Below are 20,983 nucleotides of genomic sequence, written 5' to 3'. Positions count from 1 at the left end.
TCTATTTATCCTGCGATATGATCAGTTGTGAAGACGGTAGCCTACTTACAACTTTGCAGGCTGGTCAACTAGTTGTCACGGTACGGGGGCTAGGACCCAGGCGCAGAGTAAGGAAAGACAAACTCAAAAGCGAAAATTAACAAAGACTTTATTAACAAAAGGGGAAACACAAATGGGGAACAGAAAAGACCACGATGGGCAAAAACACAAACTCCAAAAATATCTAAAAACAGAAAACAAGAGGAACTCAAAAACACGGGCAGGGCAGAACACAGGCGGGCAAGGGTAGGTACATTTGGTCAGAAACAAACACAAGTCAGGAACGAGCACAAGTCGGAAAAAAACACAAAGAACCAGCACCTGAGTCAAGGAGACAAAGAACTTAAATAGACAGGGGTAACAAGACACAGGCAAACTCGAAGAACAATCAAACCAAAAAAGGAACGGATAACAAGACACAGGTGGGAACAATGAGACAATCATAAACAATAATTAAATAATTGAAAGCAATAATACAATTAACAGGGGAACGAGCACGACACAAAACAGAAGTTCGGCCATCTGGCGGCCCAACAAGGAAAGACAGAGACGGAAACACAGAACCATGACACTAGTGACAACCTAATATATGTTTTAAATGTATTTAATAAAAAAAGAAAGCAAAGGCGACCTGCTTAGTGAGGACGTAGGCTATTTATCATACGTATGATAGGCGCCGTCGAATTCATCAGGCACATTTACGTACTTAGACGGCCCTCCATCTCACACGTAGGCCTAAATATGACACGACACTAAGCTTCGGCAGTTTAGCCTGACACTAAATCACCCGCCATACACAAATCCTCAAAAATCTTACTTTACTCTCGCCGGGCGCGGTGGCGTGCGCCTGTAATCGTAGCTACTGGGAGGTTGAGGCTGGCGGATTGCTTGAGCTCAGGAGTTCTGAGCTGCTGCGGACTATGTCGATCGGGTGTCCGCACTAAGTTCGGTATCGATATGGTACTCTTGGGGGAGCCCGGGAGCCCGGGACCACCAGGTCGCCTAAGGAGTGGTGAACCGGCCCAGGTCGGAAACGGAGCAGGTCAAAGCCCCCGTGCCGCTCAGTAGTGGGATTGCGCCTGTGAATAGACGCTGCAGTGCAGCCTGAGCAATATAGTGGGACCCAGTCTTTTGACATTTTTTAAGTAAGGGCAAAAACAGTTAAATAACGGTTAGATTGTGAAATATGGTTCAATAAATGTATTCAACGCCGCGTTGATGCAATTTTGGTTGGTAAGTATTGCCTCCTGCTGGATGAAATCTAAATATAATATTGTGTGACTATTTATATAAACATTCTGACACTAAATCACCCGCCATAGGCTACTCAAAACCTCAAAAATCTTACTTCTCGCTCGCCGGGCGCGGTGGCGTGCGCCTGTAATCCAAGCTACTGGGAGGCTGAGGCTGGCGGATTGCTTGAGCTCAGGAGTTCTGAGCTGCTGCGGACTATGTCGATCGGGTGTCCGCACTAAGTTCGGTATCGATATGGTGCTCCTGGTGGAGCCCGATACCACCAGGTCGCCTAAGGAGGAGTGAACCGGCCCAGGTCGGAAACGGAGCAGGTCAAAGCCCCCGTGCCGCTCAGTAGTGGGATCGCGCCTGTGAATAGACGTTGCAGTGCAGCCTGCGCGATACAGTGGGACCCAGACTTTTGATTTTTTTATGTAAGGGCAAAAATTGTTAAATAACGGTTAAATTGTGAAATATGGTTCAATAAATGTATTCAACACTGCGTTGACGCAATTTTAAACGCAAGTTTGCTTGATAATTATTGCCTCCTGCTGGATGAAATACGATTATAATATTGTGTTACTGTATTTATATAAAGATCCGGCAGTTGTCGCTATTGAGCCAAATTACATTAACAGGAAAACAAGGTTCTTGGTCTAATTTTATTCATTCACTATTGAAAGCCTTTCTCAGCAATACATATGATCGACATTTTCTGTAGTTTGTCATATCTGGTGGCCGTGTGTAAGTCAGTTTCAGCGTCATATGGATAAACAATGATTCACGATATTTAAATAACTGTAAAAAAACGGCTCTTTCATGCTTACTGTAGCCTACTTAACTTAATAGGTTTCTACAAACAGGAAGCTACAAGAAACGACATATAGGCTAGTGTGTAGGCCTACAGTTAAAAAAGCGTTTTCGTAGTCGAGTGTAGTAGATTACATTTAATTTACAACCAACGGTGGTGTCTTACAGAACTATATAAGAACTACATAGCCTTCTTTAGTTTTATAACATTGAGAACATAAAACTGTAGTAGTGCACGGTTGCAAAGTATTTCCGGGTCTTGAGCTTGCGCAGGATAAAGATGGAGTCCTTAACAGCGCGCTGACAGAGAAAATAGTTAGCAAAACTAAAACTTCAGATTTGTTTTCAATGCGACCATATAAAAAGAAGACTCGTTAAGGTTTCCCAACTAAAGCGACTGAAAGGGAAATTTTCAGAAGGTCCGTTAAATATGTACACGCCTTGTGTTTCAATAGAAAGTGAGTACAACGCAATAAGCAAGAGGGGTACTGTTTTTCTATTATAATGACGACTGTATGCAGAACTGATACAGTTGCCAGCTAGTTAGATACGGTAGTCAAAGTTGGGTGCCCGCGCGAGCTCAGTATCAATTAATCAAATACGTAATCAGAGGGATCTTTGGAAGTATATTTAACAATTTTAAGACAGGCTAAAATGTTGCTCAAAGATAAAGTTAGGCGTTGATCTGTTATTGTAGTTTGGAAGGTCCAGAAAACATTTTGTGATCGCTCAACTTCCCTTGAAGGTTTTTGGATCCACACCACCAGAAAGGTCTTTTGGATTTACGATAGAGATATTCGCGATAACAGATACAAAATGTCGTTGGAAGACTGTGAAAGGCACTATAGCTCTCTGAACTCTGATTTTGGAAGTGAATCTTCGAGCAGTGATAGACGATCGGCGTCTGGGGCTTACAGTGGAGTGGAAGAGAAATTGCATTACATTCCTATCCGGATCTTGGGAAGGGGAGCTTTCGGCGAAGCCACATTATACAGAAGAACAGAGGTAAGTAGCATTAACTAACAAAAAAATAATATTTTAAAACTCTTGTTGACCGTTGCTATGGAGGATAGGTAGCTTGTTTATACTTTCTCATACCTTCACTATCACAGGCTCGAGGACACATCATTGTATATTTTACTTGTGATTCCAGTCACAGTCTTTATTTTATTATTGTGTGCGTGGGTATAATGAACTTTAATTGTGAAGAATACAGAAAATTGAATAGCCTCCTTTAAAATCTTTATAAATGAGGGTTGGAATTTGTCGTTTGCGCACTGAAATGTGAGGAAACACTTGTGGAATGTTAGCCAATATGGTGGAACAAGGAGCCCAATATCTTCTATTCATGGCATTCCCATCTTGCCTGAACTAAGGCTCCAATACACATGGTACAAACCGACAGCACTTTTGACTCTCTCCAGTTCACACCAAACTTGTAATGTAACACCAAACTTCAAAATTACAGTGTTTGTATGGACTTCATGGGTACCAGACATCAAACCTCAGTGAGAGGTTTTTGTACTGGATACTGAATGAACTGTGCAGTTGACTCTTAACAGATCACGTCTAAAAAAACTAGTGTTTGTTATTGTTTGTATGTTAATTTATTAAGATGACCATGGCTTTGGTTCAACATTAAAACACATTTTGTACTCCGCTTTGAGAACCAGATTTGTTGTTATATGTCATTCACCATTTTATTTTGTAACCAGTGGCAAATTTATAACAGGATTCTGAAACGCCAAGAAAGGTTTGATATTGCGTTCCTCAGTTTATACACTGCATTTCACAAAATATTTGTCACAGTACACTTTACAGCAGACCCTGGCCAAACCTTCTCTTCCCCACAAAAAAAAATAAACTTACCAGCCTCACTGGCAAGGAAGAAACATTCTCTTGGTGGAACACACAGGAAGAAACCTTGGGAGGAACTTGACTCAAGTGAATGAACGCATTCCTCCTCAAAGTGTGTAGTTACCCAGACAGTCAATCAGTCACTTTTCAAGTGCAACATGCATGGGAACCACAAAAGAGTCATCCGTGGAGAGGGACACACAAAAAACAAGAAAAGGCAATTGGAAAAGGGCAATGGGTAGCAGCTGGGATCCAGATTGAAGATTAGGCAACAGATGACCCCTTCAGGAGTTTACTTCGTGTAATAGGGGTTGGTTTACTGTGCTTTTTTTTTTTTTTTACCTGGACCCTTGCCTCCTTATCTGTGCAGTAAGAGATCTAACGAGCCCTCTGAGCTAAAGACCAGGGTTCTCTGACAAGATAACTAATCACACTCCTTCTCCAGGAGTCTACATCAAATTCAGCTGCAGTCATTCCGATGCTAACTCATGTCTGAACTCTGCTACATATGGCAGGACTACAAGTACAGAGATGGAGAATCTGCACAATCATGATGAGGACAAGAAATCTGCCCACCAGTGAAAAGTGGGGTCACCGCTGTTGAGAGGTGACAATTAGGAAATGTTATGCCTGCAATACTTTATGGCTTCAGTGTTATCCAGTTTCCCGGCAGAATTTGTAGTATAGGGATTAGGGAGCCTAGGTTCACTGAATTGGCTGATCTTCTTCAGGAAGAGTGTGAGGTTCCTGAAATGAATTGTTTTATTAACATCAGTGGCAATGCCGCTGCTTTTCACTTGGCAGGATAATTCACTTGTCGTGTGGAAAGAGGTGGATCTGAACTGTCTCTCGGAAAGAGAGCGCAGAGATGTCATGAATGAGATCAGCATTCTGTCAATCCTGGAGCACAACAACATAATAGCCTACTTCAACCACTTCGTGGACAAGAACACCTTACTGATTGAGTTGGAGTACTGCAATGGTGAGACAGTCCAGTTCTGTGCTGTGTAGCGTGTGTGTTTAGGAATGCCATGCTTGGGTTATCTCCAGGAGAGAGGCTGTGCTCTGTAGAATCAGTTATGTATATTGTTGCTACCTTTGTGGGTTTTCTGTTATACCTCAGCAGTTTGCGCTTCGTACGTTTGTGATAAGTAGTTTAATGTTATTTTTACAAAGGATAGGACATATGGGCTCTATTAATATTTTATGAATAAGAATGTGTATATACGTGTACATATATAAGTACTTAGTGTATTAACGTGTGTGTATACTTAATGTGTGTAGACTCTCAGCATATCAGCTGAGTTTCTGTACAATTCAGTTTCTCAACCTTTTCAATGATTTGTATTGGTCTGTTTTTTTATTTTCAGGTGGAAATCTTTATGACAAAATCAATCAACAGAAAGGGAGGCTTTTTACAGAAGAGGTAAAATAGTGGAATAAGTCACTGGGTATTAGTGTTAAAGTACAGTACATGACATTATTTGCACACATAGGCCTAGTTAGTACATTTTCTGTATGAACTCCGCTGAGTAATCTTACAAGGATGTCTGGAGCTATCCTTCTTCCAGTCAAATTTTTTCTTTCGTCTTTGTCTGTGGTAATTAATATACTTTTATTTCCACAATACCGCCAGATTGTTATATGGTATCTCTACCAGATTGCATCTGCAGTGGCCCATATACACAAGGCTGGGGTGCTTCACAGGTAAATCCATGTTGCTGGCCACAATTCCTTTCCTGCACAGTGTACCTGAAAACAGTTCCGTTATGTGTGATCTCTCACTTTTCTCTGGCCTTAGGGATATTAAGACTCTCAATATCTTCCTCACCAAAACAAACCTGATCAAGTTGGGTGATTATGGACTGGCCAAGAAGCTAGGCTCACAGTTTTCCATGGCTGAGACTGTAAGTGTTCATTTTAGTGTTTGAAAACTTGTACATTCTTTGGGCTGCATCTCAGTTCTGAGCTCTGTCGTGTCTGTATTGTGTTTTTCAACCAAATGTGTGTATTGATCTGTAACTAATGTTTGATTTCACTGATTCAGAATGTCTCGTAGTCCTGATCTGCTATGTATGTTGCTTCATGGCAACGTGTCCCTTCCATTCATTAATCCTGGCCCTTTGAAATTCTTGCGGAGGACTGTCCATAGGTACATTCCATTGTCCATTCATGGAACTTCTGTCAGGCTGCTTTCTGTCACAAGGCAGGCTGACCTTTTAAAATCAGTGCTTGTGAAAGCCTACTTTATTTGTAGCTTGGTCCCCAGCTGCCTGCTGGGTGACACAGATGTGTGTTACACATGACTGTGGAAGCCCACTGCTGGCAGGCTCGAAGGAAGGCAGGAGGAGTGGGACTGGCAGTGGGAGGCAGGTCAGAGGCCTGACTTGATTGTCTTTCACAGGCTGAGTTCTATTCCTGTCTCCAATAGGTCTAGGTGAACAGCTGGAGAGGAGGCCCTCATTTCTTTGTGTGCTATATATAGACTATCAAGACTGTGTGCATTGTTTGAGTGTGTGTGTGTATGTGTGTGCAGGGTCAGATTTTGGAAACCATGGGCCCCTGAGCTACACTTGTAGAGGCCCCCCTACACCCCACCCACACATACAAGCTATTTTCAAATGATACACCACTACCAGTCAGTGCTAAATATCAGACATTCATCATTGAGGGAATGACAATAACCTCCCATTGTGTGAGAGAGACAGAGAGCGAGAGATAGAGAGAGGTGAGGAAAGAGGGGAGGAGAAAAAAGCCAGAACAGGAGCTTTGGGAGTGGAGAGAAGTCATTGGAGGAGAGGAGAGGAGCTACTGTGGGAGAGGAGAGGAATATTGACCAAGAGGAATACACACACCAAGAAGTATTGCCAAGCAGACAACCACGTGGAACCATTAAATGGCCACCCACACAGAACCTTCATCAGCAGGCAAAGCGCAAGACAGATTGATCACTTTGATACATGCTTGTAAGCCTTTGTAAATTCCAGACATAATTGCTGTGTTGTCGTAACTCTGGCCTTTACAGTTATTCAAGTCAGTGTCCTGTAAAACAGAAAGCACAGACTTGCATAAGACCTCTCCAGTGTGATACACACACACAGACGCGCATACACAGGTAGCAGGCAGGATGAAATATGCTCCCTTCGATTGACCAAACGTTAAAAAAATTTTGATACGCTTGATACGCTAATGAGCAAATATGGCTCATTTCCCTGACTGGTATGGAATGAAATGCTTCTCATGAGATTTTCACCCTCATTATTTACACTTCTCACTGGTAACTGCCATTTGAATCTATAGTAATGATTATCATAATTAACCTTTGATGTAGTTTCGCAGTCAAATGTGTGTTCAGTTAGGGGAAAAATATAAATGAATTTAAAAATTGTGAAGAAAAAAAATGATTTTAAAATATAGGTTTAAAGTTCTGAGGATTATGGGATCCAAGTTACAAGTATGCTGCCTTTTAAATAAAGTTTTTAATTTAGGATTTATTTCTGCCTACTGCTTAATAGGCAGAGGTCTACATTTTGACAGCCATGTGAGTTCAGTGTGTTCTGTTTTTTTGGATCTAGTTTGTGGGGACCCCGTACTACATGTCTCCGGAGCTCTGCCAAGGAGTGAAGTACAGCTTCAAGTCAGACATCTGGGCAATGGGATGTGTCCTCTTTGAGCTACTAACCCTCACTAGGACATTTGAAGCTACGGTACAGTGCTTTAAGTTCTCAGGGATTGCCCTGTAGTATTACTTGTTTTCTCTTAAGATCTAGAACAGTTTAAAATGTAAAAGGTTTTAAAACCTTCTGTTCATTTCTTTTGGGTTAGTGTTCTTGCTTTTGAAATTAGAATTAATTTACTAAGCATTTTTGTTGTACTGACTGTTATTTATTTCTATTTTTGTTGCCCAAACATTGGTAGGACTGTTGTGTTTGAACTTGGCAGTTTATCCTCTATTCCAATTTTATCTAAGCTAATAATTATACATTAATGGCATGCAAATGCATAAGTCTTGCCCATTGTTTTAAAACTATGGACTGATCCTATGGCATACACACAAAGCAAGTTGTGCAGCATTGAATTTCATTCCCAAATAGTCAAATTGCTGTCCTGTTTTCATGCAGAACCCCCTGAACCTGTGTGTAAAGATCGTGCAGGGGAACTGGACCATGGAAGTGAATTCAGACGTGTACTCCTCTGAGCTTATCAAGCTGGTGTATGAGTGTCTCGATCAGGTGAGTGGAACTAGGGGTCAGAGGTCATGGAGAGTGAAGCTCCAGGGGAGACCCATAGATAGGATACATTTTTGTTGTGTGAAATTACTAAATGTATAATTACAATGTCATCCAAAGTTTTTTAAAAATGTATTCACTACATTAAGAGACAATGGTGGTTCACATAATAATGTATGCATGTGTAATTGTTGCAGGAACCAGAAAAGAGGCCCACAGCAGATCAGATTTTGGATCAGCCCATCCTGTCCTGTCGAAGGCAGTGAGTATAGGTGAAAGTAAAGACAGACAGGCAGGGATGTTAGTGGTTGAGGGCAAGAATGGAGTAACCTTACCGCCAAATTTGATGGAGCTTGCATTTGTGTTACTTGAGCAGACCTGGTCAGAGTGCAAAATGCAAGCCATTCATGCTTACTGACAGTGCGAAGTGATTTCCCACTTACTCACTGGATGGAAATGGAAATCTTTATATATCTCTGGGTCTGTCTGTTTCAGGGAGCTGGAGGAGAAGGTTGCACTGCTGAACTCTGCCAACAAAAAACCAAGGTGTGTCCGTCTGTAGATTGGGAAGAAATGCATTTTGCTTGTTTTCTAAACATAGTCCTCCAACTGCCCAGTATTGGTTTTGAATGCCCATACACAGATGAACACCATGCAAAAACATGTTAGAAGCTTGCATTGTAGTTGTAGGCTCCAACAAGACCCTGTGCAATACATTTTTTATAGTTATATTGCACATTGAAAACCACATAAAATACATACTTTGATATTAATAATTTGTTATTTTGTTAATATTTTAAATAGTATATTTTTACAGAATAAAATCTATGTTTTCATCTGTGCTTGTCACTTTGCCAGTATAGACCACCGTAGGTTCTGTTTGGACATCATGGCTTGTTTGCAAAATTAATGTATATATAAGTAATAATTATAATAATATATGTTACTTGTACATTACTTTTTTACAAAAGTAATGTATAAGTAAATTATATAATTTTGCAGGGAAGAACACATTGTTGCTCAGATGGAATAATTAGCCTAGGTTGGGTCATGCAGGGCTCGTAGTTAAATAACATCCCTAAGGTTCAAAAAGATACCATGGCATAACTTCATTGCCAGAAAGTGGAGCTTATAAGCTGTAGAACTTGTGGGAGAAGGCTTGATGGCAAAGTGAGTTGCCAGATATCAACTGCTTGCTAACCTAGTGTCTGGCTATCCAGACAGCCAACAATGGCTTCAGATCCCATTCTACAGGTGGAGGTGGTAATGGTCCTGTCACTGGGATTGAGAGTTGAGCTCATATCCTAGTGCTGATTTGGTTGGTTTTAGTGTCCTTTTTCATACGGTTTTCAGTGTTCTGGTTAACTAGCTCGAGAAACACTAGTTCGTATCAAAGTGCAGGAGTGAATGTTCATTACAGAAGGATCACACCCTATTCTCCAGCTGTTCAGAAATACTTAATGTCAAAAGGATATTGTATTATTTTCCCACTTATAAATTTGGAAAAAGTAAATATGTATTTATCTTATGGCTTCATGAACACTTTAGAGCGTAGTGCTTGTGATGGGTTTAAAAAAATTTGTTTTTACACATTTTACTTTGTGTGTGTGTGTGTGTGTGTGTGTCATATTTTCCTAAATGTTTTTTATTCCAGGTTGAGTACAGTGACCGAGACCCCTGTTGCTGTGGTGACCACACGCTCCAGGGAGTTATATTTCTGGGGTGGGGGGAAGTTTACCCCCCAGAAGTTGGATGCTTTCAAAGGAGGTAGCAGCGCCCAGCATGTCTGTGCCGGGGAGACGCACTTTGCAGTGGTTACTGTGGAGAAGGAGCTGTACACATGGGCTGTGAGTACCAAGCTGCTGCATGGGGAGCTCCACATGATAACGGCGTTAAGTGTCAATGTGGGTGTTAAATGCTGAGCCTATTTTATGAGGTAGGAAGGATTTACAGCTGTCTGTCTTGAAGTCTTAGGCAATGAATGTTCCTCTCGTAATCATAGCATAGTGAAGGGGTTGGAACATTCGTCTCATGTTGGCATGGTAACATCTGTCAGAGCATTGAGTGTTGTGAGAACGACATTTTTGCCGAAAATGAGTTGTATTTATTTACAGTTCTTTACTTGTGTGTGATATTAAAAAATGTCAAAAAATTTTAATCCAGGTGTAATTACGGTTTTTAGGAAGTTCTAACTGATAAAACCAATGAACTGACAAGAACATATTAAAGCTCAGCATGTCAGAACTGTAGAAAGGGCAGCTAGAACCCTGTAATTCTCAAGTAAATAATTACTTTGTAGAGGACATAAATAATACCTTGTATCCGGCACCATTCTGTTTGTTGTGTTTTTGGCTAGGGGTTTTCAGTTGCATCTTGGACATATAGCAGAACGTAGTTTGTGTGTTGATGGAGGGAGGGGACAGTGTGACCTAAGCTGTTCTTCCATTGGTGAAGACTCTCTTTCCTGTGGATAGAGTGTTCAGGGCGGGGCAAAAATGGTGGGCCAACTGGGCCACGGGGACCAGGCCTCTTACCGACAGCCGCGCAGGGTGGAGAAGCTCCAGGGCAAGGCCATCCGACAGGTGGCGTGTGGAGCTGATTTCACTGCCTGTGTCACGGGTGAGTTGGGCTTGTAGAGATTTTGAACTATGGGAATACTATGACTGCAGAGCCAGGCTGATTTAATCCATTCAGTTTTGGGACACGCTGGACTGTATGCTATCCTTTTGAAGGACAACACTTGAAGGTGTGTCCTCGTGAGCTGTAGCAGTTGGAATGGGCCATTTGCAGGTGTCCAATCATCCAGGCATTGAAGTGTTTGGAATTCCCTGCCTTCCAGATCCCTCCTTCCGTGGGTGACTTTATGCTTGATCATACAATGCCCTGTGGGACTCCCTTAAACGGTTTGCACTGGCATGGTCAAGAGTTGGTTCACTGTTGAGAACAATTGCCTCCACTGGATACACTATATGAGGACCCCATTGCACAATTTAATCACAATATTCTGCTGCCATGGCTTCTGCTTAGCAGATTTGAATCCCTTATTCCTGAATATTTGTATGTCTTGAGCATATACAATTAGGCAAATTAACCATGCGAAGTGGTTAATCTCTGACTTTGTTGTGTGGCAACCCCATTCCCAGATGAGGACCAGATGTACATGTTTGGGTCTGACTATTACGGCTGCATTGGAGTGGACAACGAGCTGGGCATGGAGGTCCTGGAGCCGGTACTGCTGGAGTTCTTCCTGGAGCGGCCGGTCAGACAGGTGTGCTGCGGGGACAACCACGTGGTTGTGCTGACTCAGGATAGAGACGTCTTCTCCTGGGGCTGCGGGGAACATGGCAAGTATCGGCGTGGACTGGTAGCCAGCTCAGCTCTGTCAGCATACCTCACCCAGCTTCTCCCAATGCATCTCACTAACCCAGCTGATTTCTTTCTTTCTGGAGCACCTTTCTTATTCCCTCCACTTCAACTATTCCAGCTACTTTTCCTGTTCCATCTAGTTCAGCTACTCCAGCTATTACCTCAGCTGTAACCTGCTCAACCAATTCTATTTGCTGAGATAGATCCCTTCTGTTACATCCATTCTACCATTCTATTACTGCTTTACACCAGGCCAGCCAGTGGAGGATGGCCTCCCCCTCTATAGCTGGTGTTCCTCTCAAGATTTCTTCCCTTAGGGGAGTTTTTTCTCACTGTCATTTGAGGGTTTTTCTCCTCACTGGAGAGTTTTTTTTTTTAGCTCATGTGTTTGCTATTTGGGGGTTCAGGCCTGGTTTTTGCTCACTTCCCAATTGTATCTTCAGACTAATCTTATGGCTACCACATCCTGTGTCCATTTGTGAGAACGCAGACTAGCTTGAGTGTCTTTCAGAAAGCCCTTCTTTTCTTTACACTCAGCAGTCCAGCAGCTGAACAGAGTGATCATTACACTGGAGGGTTGCACCATTTCTGCAGCTAGTGCAGGCAGATATGCGGAGACCCTCTAGTGCACAGATACTCAAATCTGGACCTCAAATCCAAATCCAGCCCTGGTTTTCTTTTTCCCAGGTAATTAACTGAACAATTAGTGCTACTGATTGGTTAGACTGTATTCACACCTGACTCCTAGGTAAAGGGAGGGTGGAAAGCCAGCAGTTCTTAGACGGCTAGGGCTGTGATTTTAGTTACAGAGCTCTAGTGCAAAGAGGCAGGGAGCTCCCCACTGGCTGGGCAATGCTATGGCAAATAATTCTCTGCATTGCTGGGTTGCTGGCCACTCTGCAGGGTCAGGATTTGATTCCAGACAAAGATATCAAGCCTAACATTTCTGATTGTACACCAACCCAACCAAGTTTTCTGACGAATCCCACTTCTCTGACAATATCACCATGATTCCGTCTATCTGGCTGTATCTCTCCAGCCTTCTCTCCCTGTTCCATTGTTCCACTACGCTCATGTGGAGGTCCCTCTACGATCTCTGATTGTACCTTGCTCAGTTAGCCACACACATCCTGCCTCAATGGCCACCGTTCTTGCAACCTTGTGTCTGACCTCACTGAACTTCCTTGGCTAGGCTTGCTCCCATATGTAATGTTTTTTCTCCTTTAAGGTCGACTTGGGCTGGACTCCGAGGATGATGTTGCCTCCCCGATGCAGGTGCTAGCACTCTTTCTTTCTGTTTTTTTTTTTTTTTTTTTAAAGTTTGAAGCCTCTTGTTTGGAAATGTTTACCGAACTGTAACGACTGAATGTATCATCAGTAAAATAAAATGAAGGTAATGAAAGGGCACATTGTTTGAGGACTGTATCCCTTGTTACTCCTGTCTGCAGGTGGAAGTGCCCAAAGGGGCAACCATCGCCTCGGTGCACTGTGGCAGTGACGGAACCTTCCTCCTGACCGAGTCCGGGAAAATACTGGCTTGTGGGAACAATGAACTCAACAAGCTGGGTCTGACCCAGGGCATCTCTGGTATCAAGAACCATTCTGGAGAGGTATCGTTGTGGACCGCTGAACTTTCCTGTGTAAAAAAAGAACAAGAAAAAAAGACCCCCACAAGCAGCTCTGTGTTTTGTTTTCTGGTTTGCCACTGGTTTCAAAGTCTGGCATGAATGGCACCACAATGTAGAGAAATGTTTATTTGGTTTGCTGTTATGTTTATTAAGGGCAGAGCATTAAAATTAGTGTTGGTATGCATGTTGAGCATCACTCTTTAACAGAATAAAGTTAAATTGTCTTTCTGTTGAACTTCCAATTTACAAACGAAATTGAGTGGAAGGCAGTTGTATAGGAGTGAAGGTGTTTTGTGGAATCCTCTTAAGGGCAGATAAGTGTTCCTTTCCCTGATAATTCTGAAACTTCTTAATTGAAGCCGAGTGGTTGTCTCAGATTGCATATGGATGACAGATAGGCAGTAAGGAGGTATTGTGCCAAGTTTAACTGATGGTCTAGGCATCAGCGAATTACGCAGAACATGGAGAAGTGAATATCAGCAGGAGAACTTTATTTTGTCCAGTGCTGTTAAGGTTCCATTTTAAGGTATGCAGAGGATAACAGGATGATTCTAGTTTGATAAACGTGTCACTGTTCTAGCAGTAAGTTGGTGTGTTTAAGATTTCACCAGACTTAAAATTTGGCTGCGAACCTTTCAGACCAAATGGTAACTTTGTTATATAAGTTCTGGACTGCTTTAAAACTTGTTGAACAGCATTCCAAGGTATGAAGCCTTAATTACATCTAAGGGTGACATCTTGAATATTAGATGGTATCATAGTACAGTTTGGCAGCATAAAGCTATTGGTTTGCGAGAGTAGTTTCTTTTGACTGGTGTTGTACTCTTAAACATGATGTGTAACCAATTTGGTTGCTACTTAATTAAAATGGTTTAATCATAGCATAGAATGGCATAGCATGTGGTACTTCTGGCTGAAGAGCTCCACAGTAATTCTGTTTTTATTTTTGCTGTGTGCCTCAGAGGGATGAAAGTACAGAGGTAAGTCTTGCCCACATTGGAGCTAGTGCAAGCTTTGTCTGGCGTGGAATGTTTTTCTAAAATTACGACAATGTGAATTATTACTGGGGCTTCTGCTGGAGCACTTGCCCATTTAAGGGGTCCCAAAGAGTGTTTAGTCTTGATTTATGTCCTGGACTTCGGTACCAGCTTCCTTCCATGACAACTATTGCTTGGAGACATGATAAATAAAACAAAGATAAATACATTGCATTCAAATGAGTTTTCATCAGGCCAATAAAAGTACTGCTGTGGACTCTTGTTTTGATGCAATATAACTAAAACAGTTTTAGTATGAGGAGCAAGGGCATCTTTTTTGGCCATAATCTCCTTTCTCTTCTAAATCAAAGCAATACTGTTTTAATCATAATCCAGCATAATTATAACATCCTTTTTAATTTGTTATAAAGTTGTTTTAATCAACAATTTTTGTGAGAATGGTGTGTTTTCTTGCTGAGATGATGAACAGATAAGATGTGCTTTAAAGCAGTTATTCCTCACTGTTCATGGTGCCTTTGCTTGACCCTGCCTTTGTCCTGCCTTTCCCACTATTAGGCATACCAAGGAATCCCCTACACCACCTCGCTCACCCTGGTCAAACTGCTGGCTCGCTACAAAATCTGCACCATTGCTCCGGGCAAAACTCACACTGCAGCCATTGATGGTGAGCAGGTTCACTCTATGGCCCTCATACTGCGCTCAAGACCGTACGCAGAATGCCAAGCATGAGTCACCAAGGGACAAAGAATTAAATTAGAGTTTTGACCCTGTTTTGGGTGCCAACTTTAACACAGTCATTTTATTTATACTTCAGTGGATGGTACGGAGGTATACCTTGTTCTGTGCTGATTTCTTCACTGGCTGTCTCTGCGGCTTGCAGAACGTGGCAGGCTTCTGACCTTCGGCTGTAACAAGTACGGGCAGCTGGGCGTGAAGGACTTCAAGAAGCACTCGGGGGTCAACCTGCTTGTGGGGCCCTTTGGAGGCAAGGTGGTCACCAAGGTGTCCTGTGGAGATGGCTTCACCATTGCTGCCACAGAGGGTGAGTCTGGAGGATATTTTACTAAATTTTTGACCTCATTCTTCTCTTTTTTTTGTGTGTCCTGGAACTGTCCTCAGGGAAAGAAAGGGTCAGAAAACCAATTTTGGATTTTATTTTTGGATGTTGGAGGACAGTGTAGTGTCGAAGGGGAAATGAATGGGGAAATTTAATGCACATCGACCTATTGTTTGACTGATTGTGTGATTCATGACTGGCTAATACTTATAATACTTATCAAGGCAAATCATCTTGAACTAGTCTGTCTGGTCCTGTTCATTGGATGCTGTGTGAGCAGATTGGTTAATTGCTTTGTTTGTCTCTTTTGCACTCTCTCTTGCTGGCTTTCCTTCTCACTTTTTCTCTTTCCCTCTTTCTTCTTCATTCACTCTCTCCCCCTCTTGTTCTTTCTATATCATCATTTCCCTCATTCTGTCTCTCCATCTATCTCCATCTCATTTTTCCCCTCCATTCTCAGACAATCAGATCTTTGCTTGGGGAAATGCTGGTAATGGTCGTTTGGGAATGCCAGCTGACAAGCACTTTGGTTCAGAGGTGTGCCCTGCCCTGCCCCGCCCAATTTTTGGCTGTCTACACCATGTTCCAGACCTGTCTTGTAAGGGTTGGCACACCATTCTAATTGTAGGTGAGTCAGTCTCCACTGCAATAGATTATGCATAGTATTTTCATAGCAGGATATATGGACCTGGTTTGTATAAAACTGTGTTTGTTTTTGAAGTGCTTCAGTGAAGATAGGTGTCTTTCCTGAAGTGCTCATTATATTTATACGATCAAGGCATAGGAACAATACTTGGACATGTTTTGTATACAGCTGTCTATGTCAAGAATTGGTCGGTGATAGGGTTGATCCATGGACATTCGCTGAAACATGGAGGCATGAGTTGCGCTGAAACTAGCATTTTGAACCCTAGCTAAAATATAATCTCTTTCACCCCATCCCTCTTGACCTGCTTTACAGAAAAGGTTCTCAACTCCAAGACCATCCGTTCTAATAGCAGCGGCTTGTCAATTGGCAGTGGTAAGTAAAATTAGGATTGTATATCTGCGCTTTTAATATGATTTCTATTTCCACTTAATTTCCTAATGGGCTATGGTGGACAGTAGAATTGGGGACGAGTAGATGAGTCTCTGGGATGATGTGTGCTGTTGAGGGACTACTGCAGCCGGCTGTCTCCCAGCTGATAAATTATACTTTCCCACAGCATTTGTGCTTGGGGAGTAAATCATATCTGTGGCCATGAGTGAAATGGATGAGGCTACCTTGGTTAGTTAGCCCTCATCTTACATGCATCTCAAAGCAATTTCCACTGGCTTATGGGCACCACTCCCTTGCTGATGTGTAATGTCCCTGGAGGTGAGGTATAAGACTCTCTGCTTTCATGCAGTTTATAGAATATACTGTAAAGACTGCCTCTTGTGTGTTCATCTTTAGGGCTGGGCCAGGGCTCCACCTCCACGGTGGACCTGGAGCTGGAGCAGGCCTCCGAGGTGGGCCTGCAGGACGGGGGCTCAGGCGGCACTGTGGAGGCTGACACAGAGGAACGCTGGTTAGAGATGCCCATGATGTCAGAGCAGAGCAGCACTGATGCCAGCTCCTGCCCCATCTGGCTGCGCAAGGTCGGTGCCGCAGTCGCGCCACGGAAAACTCTTACATCTGAGTCCTCATCCGGCTGAGCTTTCATTAGTTGTGAAAATGATTGGCAGCTCCACTTTAAGCAGTAAAATATGTACGATTGATTCTCTGTCTCTCTCCCTCACCATCCAGGAGCTGCAGGATGCGGAGTTCATTCCGATGCCAGGCACCTGCCTGGACTCAACGTCTGGGCCGCCTGCTTCCACCTTCTCAGAAAGCGCCACACTGCCCTACGATGAGCTAAAGGAGCTGAAGGCTGCAGCAGCCGCTGCAGCAGAGAAGGATCTCTCGGTAATGTCATCTGCTTCTCTTGGTCTTTTGGCTTGTGAACTTTGTTTTAGGGGTTCTTGAGATTAACTTGGGAGAAACAAGCCTTGGTTTCATATCTTCTTTCATCCATTTCTTTTGTTACTGTAACTTGTCCATGTATGTACATTCATTCATTGTTTTTTAAGGTAGTTGAACCTTTGTCTTTTAATTAAAAATGTTATACTTGGCGTAACGTTATGAATCTCAATTTTAATCTGAATTTTTTCATTTTAATAAATGTTGATCCAACAGGTTGCACTGCCTATCAAAGAATTTAGTGATTTAATTGACCGTTGATATCTTTGATAAATTAAATCAAATAAATCTGTTTTACATGCCGAACAGTAAACTATGGTGTTGGTTGTTAAAACTGCTGGATTCGGTAATTGTCATTTTAAACAGATTCTCACTTCCCTGACAGCAGGAGTTCATCCCGATGCCAGACAACTCCCTGGACTCAATGTCTGGACCACTTGCTTCTGCCTACTCGGAAAACGCCACACTGCCCCACAACGAGCTGAAGGAGCTAAAGGCTGCAGCCGCCGCTGTTACACAGAAGGGTCACTCGGTAATATAATCCGCTTCTCTTGGTAGTGCTGTGTACACCTCTTGGTAATGTGTTGTGCTCCTCTCAATAATGTGGTATGCTTCATTCAGTACTGTAATGCGCTCCTATAATGCAGCATAATCTCCTTGGTAATATAGTATTGTATGTGCTAATGTAGTGTGCTATGTCCCTGAAGACAGTGCATGTAGGCTCTGACAGGGTGAATGGAGTTGAGGAGGCAGCAGCCTGTAAGAAGTGCAGTGGGCAGCAGATGGTGCTGCCGGACTGCACTGGCTGCTGGGCAACGAGCAGCGAGCTGAACCAGGTGAGCCACCCGCATCACGGCTCTTTCGCAAGGATTCTGGACGCCTCTTTAAAAGAAGTCAACTTCAGTATAACTTTGGTAAACTTCTGTCCTCATTTCAGTTCACTCCATTCATTTTTTATTTTCTCCTCTGTTCCAGCTGAGAGAGACGGTGAGCCACCAGGAACAAATGATTCGGGTGTTACAGAAACAGGTACACTGAAATCCTGGCTTGACAAGACTCAACCATCGCATTAGGGTGGGGCAATGACAAATTCTGTCTCTTTGATGCAGGTCACTGATATGCAGAAAGAGAATGAGAAGCTCTGGAGGGCAATGGAGGGACTGACGCTGCATGGAAAAGGAACTCAGATGAACAGCAACACTCCTAAGGAGGGAGGAGCTACCAACTGTGATGGGGACAGTGCTGCAGGAAACTAGTCAGTGAGCAAGGTTCTGCACCTGTCCTACCTGGTGCACGTTCGTTAAGTTATGCTGGTCCTGTCCAATCATATGTGTTCACATGCGAAAGGCTGGTTTCCTAGCGTGGGTTCCCACTGCAGACAGAAAGTGGCTTGGACATGATTGGTGGAGAGCTGCTCACCAGCCAATCACATGGGACTTTGGATCTCACTGATATACTGGGCTAGTGCATGCCAGGAAGTTGAAAGTGAAGATAATTTTCAGATGGGAGAAGTGGTGCATTGTCTAACTAAAGACATTTCTAACACAGCTTGACATTTCTACTCACTGAGAATCATAGACATTTGGGCAGAAACACATCGACAGATCAGTCATCTCATCAAGCAGAAAGCCTGTTTCATTCCTTGTGTGTTGTCAGTAGTAGTACAGTATTATAATTATAAGTACTCTGTTCTGCAAGTATGAAAACTATCTTAATACGTTGAATTTTGTAGTTTATAACCTCTCTGTCCATAAGTCAGATGAAGACAACTTTATTAACTGTCTGTTTGAGAGTGATAAAGTAATTGTAAACAGGATGGACTGTTTGCTTGTATTCTGCATTGACCACCTACTCCTAGAAAAAACAAAACATGAAAAAACTTGTCCACAAAGGGCTTTAGTGGTGACAAAACAACGGTTCTTGGCAACTCCTGTTACGTATGAAACTCATCCTTCACTCAGAAGGCAGGGGACTCATGGTTAGTCTACTCACAGTATTGATCGTATGATATGCATGACCTTTGCACCTGCCTATTTGGTGCTTGCTGCTTTGCAGTCTTGTGTTACAGGATTTGTGTGTGTCTGTCATGGTTGTCTGTATAGCTAGAGTAAGATTCTGGAACCTTTTATGGTATGGATACAGGCCTTTGCTTTAAAACATTGACATTAATGACACTGCTTGACTTGTTCTCCTGTCATAGTACCTTACAAAGTAATCCTCAACTTTGCAAGTTATGCACACCATGTGTTGATAATGGCTTATAAATCTATGGCAATGAGCCTCCAAGATATTGGATCAACACGCTATTCAGTACATACCCAGGATATTTTAAAAATCTCCCTTAAATATTTTCTTTTATATAAGTGAAATATAAGATTATCTTCAAGTATATGTGATCTGCTGATTGAACAATATAGTTTTTAAAAATACATGAAACATTTGTGGCCTTCATCTTATTTCAACTATGTAATTTATATTCTGGCAATGTAGTTGTGAGTGAATTAGAAAATTTATCAGTATATTTTGTGATAGATTAACACTAAAATATGTTGAGGCAATCTGCATTTGTACCATAAGGTATGTGGAAAGAATGTGTGACTTTGCTCCCGTGTGCTACATGTGCAAGGAGACAGACAATCAGTCAAACTACTGATCAATACATTTTTTAAAAAGTCTGTTCTTGCCTTTTGAAGGTTCAGTTTAATGTGGTGGTGAAGAGATGATCATGACTTGATTGATTGTCAGTTTATGCATATGCAGGTATAATTTAGAAATATCACTTAGAAATGAGGTATCATTTATAAATAATTTAACAACAGAATTTTTACCATACTAGAACATGCTTGTATCTAGTAGTATTTTGATTTCCGGACTATTAACATTGAATGTAGAAATAATCATTAATAAGCTCAGACATACTTTGCCAATGTCAGCAAACACTCAGATATACTTGTACTTGGTATATAAATCAAAGCATGCTTTAATCAAAATACTGTCTGCCTCTCAATTTGAGCTTGATACTTTGTCATTGGTGTTTTTTTATTTTTTAATGTATTTGATCACAATTTACTTTTCCCATAATATTACTGTAATGTAGATTGACATTTGTAATCTTATTATATTTCATCATGGTTTTCTGGTATACTAACATTTTATTCCTTTTCAACCTGATATTTTAATGTTGCTGAAAGCTGCAATGGTGGAATCACAATGGCAAGAATGTGGCAACGTCTAGATATATGCTCTGTTGCTCTTTTGTTTTGGTATCATATGACCTTTTAAACCCAAAGAATTAATTTGTGATACTGCATGAAAGTAAGTGACAAAGTGCCTAGACTCAAGTGCCTTTGCACATTTTTATTATTTATTTTTATTTTTACCAAAGATACAATCTGAATGATATGCAAACAAAAAAAAGATTTTGCCTGAATAATACATAATCTACTTTTTATAATGGTTATTTATAGAAAATGTGGCTTGGTTCACGTATTTATTTTGGCTGCAATTGTTTTGGCTGTCAGGATATAACTACACACGTTATGTACTTTTAATTAGATATCATGTTACACCATGGTAGATTGGTCCAATATTATACCTTTATTTGAACTGTGCAGATGTCATTTTTGCTTGGATATGCTTTATATAAATAAAGAAATGATCTCAGTTTTTCGTTTGGCTTTTATTTTAAGGATATCAGGTGTAGAACATAGTAGCATGACATGGCCATTATCTCCTGCTAGTCTACTTTGAATTTCCATGCTAAATTTCATATTTTCATATTTTAT

The 20,983-nt window shown here is 41.8% G+C and overlaps 1 protein-coding gene across 4 annotated transcripts; it reads left to right on the top strand.

Moving 5' to 3' along the window:
* Nucleotides 1-1,909: 1,909 nt before the first annotated feature.
* Nucleotides 1,910-20,861, top strand: LOC118228763 (serine/threonine-protein kinase Nek9). Of its 4 annotated transcripts, none has more exons than XM_035420183.1 (26): nucleotides 1,910-2,540; nucleotides 2,828-3,087; nucleotides 4,744-4,921; nucleotides 5,310-5,365; nucleotides 5,576-5,646; nucleotides 5,741-5,846; nucleotides 7,515-7,646; nucleotides 8,061-8,171; nucleotides 8,366-8,430; nucleotides 8,664-8,714; nucleotides 9,823-10,015; nucleotides 10,643-10,787; nucleotides 11,312-11,512; nucleotides 12,763-12,809; nucleotides 12,983-13,144; nucleotides 14,125-14,142; nucleotides 14,716-14,824; nucleotides 15,041-15,202; nucleotides 15,678-15,845; nucleotides 16,179-16,238; nucleotides 16,653-16,837; nucleotides 16,986-17,144; nucleotides 17,587-17,730; nucleotides 17,906-18,034; nucleotides 18,174-18,227; nucleotides 18,308-20,861. In XM_035420183.1, exons 1-26 carry the CDS (start codon nucleotides 2,513-2,515, stop codon nucleotides 18,452-18,454), a joined length of 3,141 nt encoding a protein of 1,046 aa, XP_035276074.1. In that variant the 5' UTR covers nucleotides 1,910-2,512; the 3' UTR covers nucleotides 18,455-20,861. The 4 variants fall into 4 exon arrangements, with proteins under 4 accessions (XP_035276074.1, XP_035276066.1, XP_035276081.1 ...); XM_035420175.1 differs by having other exon boundaries at nucleotides 17,584-17,730; XM_035420190.1 differs by lacking the exon at nucleotides 14,125-14,142 and having other exon boundaries at nucleotides 17,584-17,730.
* The last annotated feature ends 122 nt before the right edge of the window (nucleotides 20,862-20,983 follow it).

This window comes from Anguilla anguilla, chromosome 1 (genome assembly GCF_013347855.1).
Source record: "Anguilla anguilla isolate fAngAng1 chromosome 1, fAngAng1.pri, whole genome shotgun sequence".
Lineage (NCBI taxonomy): Eukaryota > Metazoa > Chordata > Actinopteri > Anguilliformes > Anguillidae > Anguilla > Anguilla anguilla.
Note: the sequence above shows the minus strand (reverse complement) of the source record. Positions and strands in the feature narration are given on the sequence as shown.

Coding starts and splice junctions, on each gene's coding strand:
- LOC118228763 (XM_035420175.1), top strand. CDS start 2,513: ATGTACACGCCTTGTGTTTCAATAGAAA. Junction 4,922..5,309: donor TGAGTTGGAGTACTGCAATG/GTGAGACAGTCC, acceptor TTTTATTTTCAG/GTGGAAATCTTTATGACAAA. Junction 5,647..5,740: donor AAGGCTGGGGTGCTTCACAG/GTAAATCCATGT, acceptor CTCTGGCCTTAG/GGATATTAAGACTCTCAATA.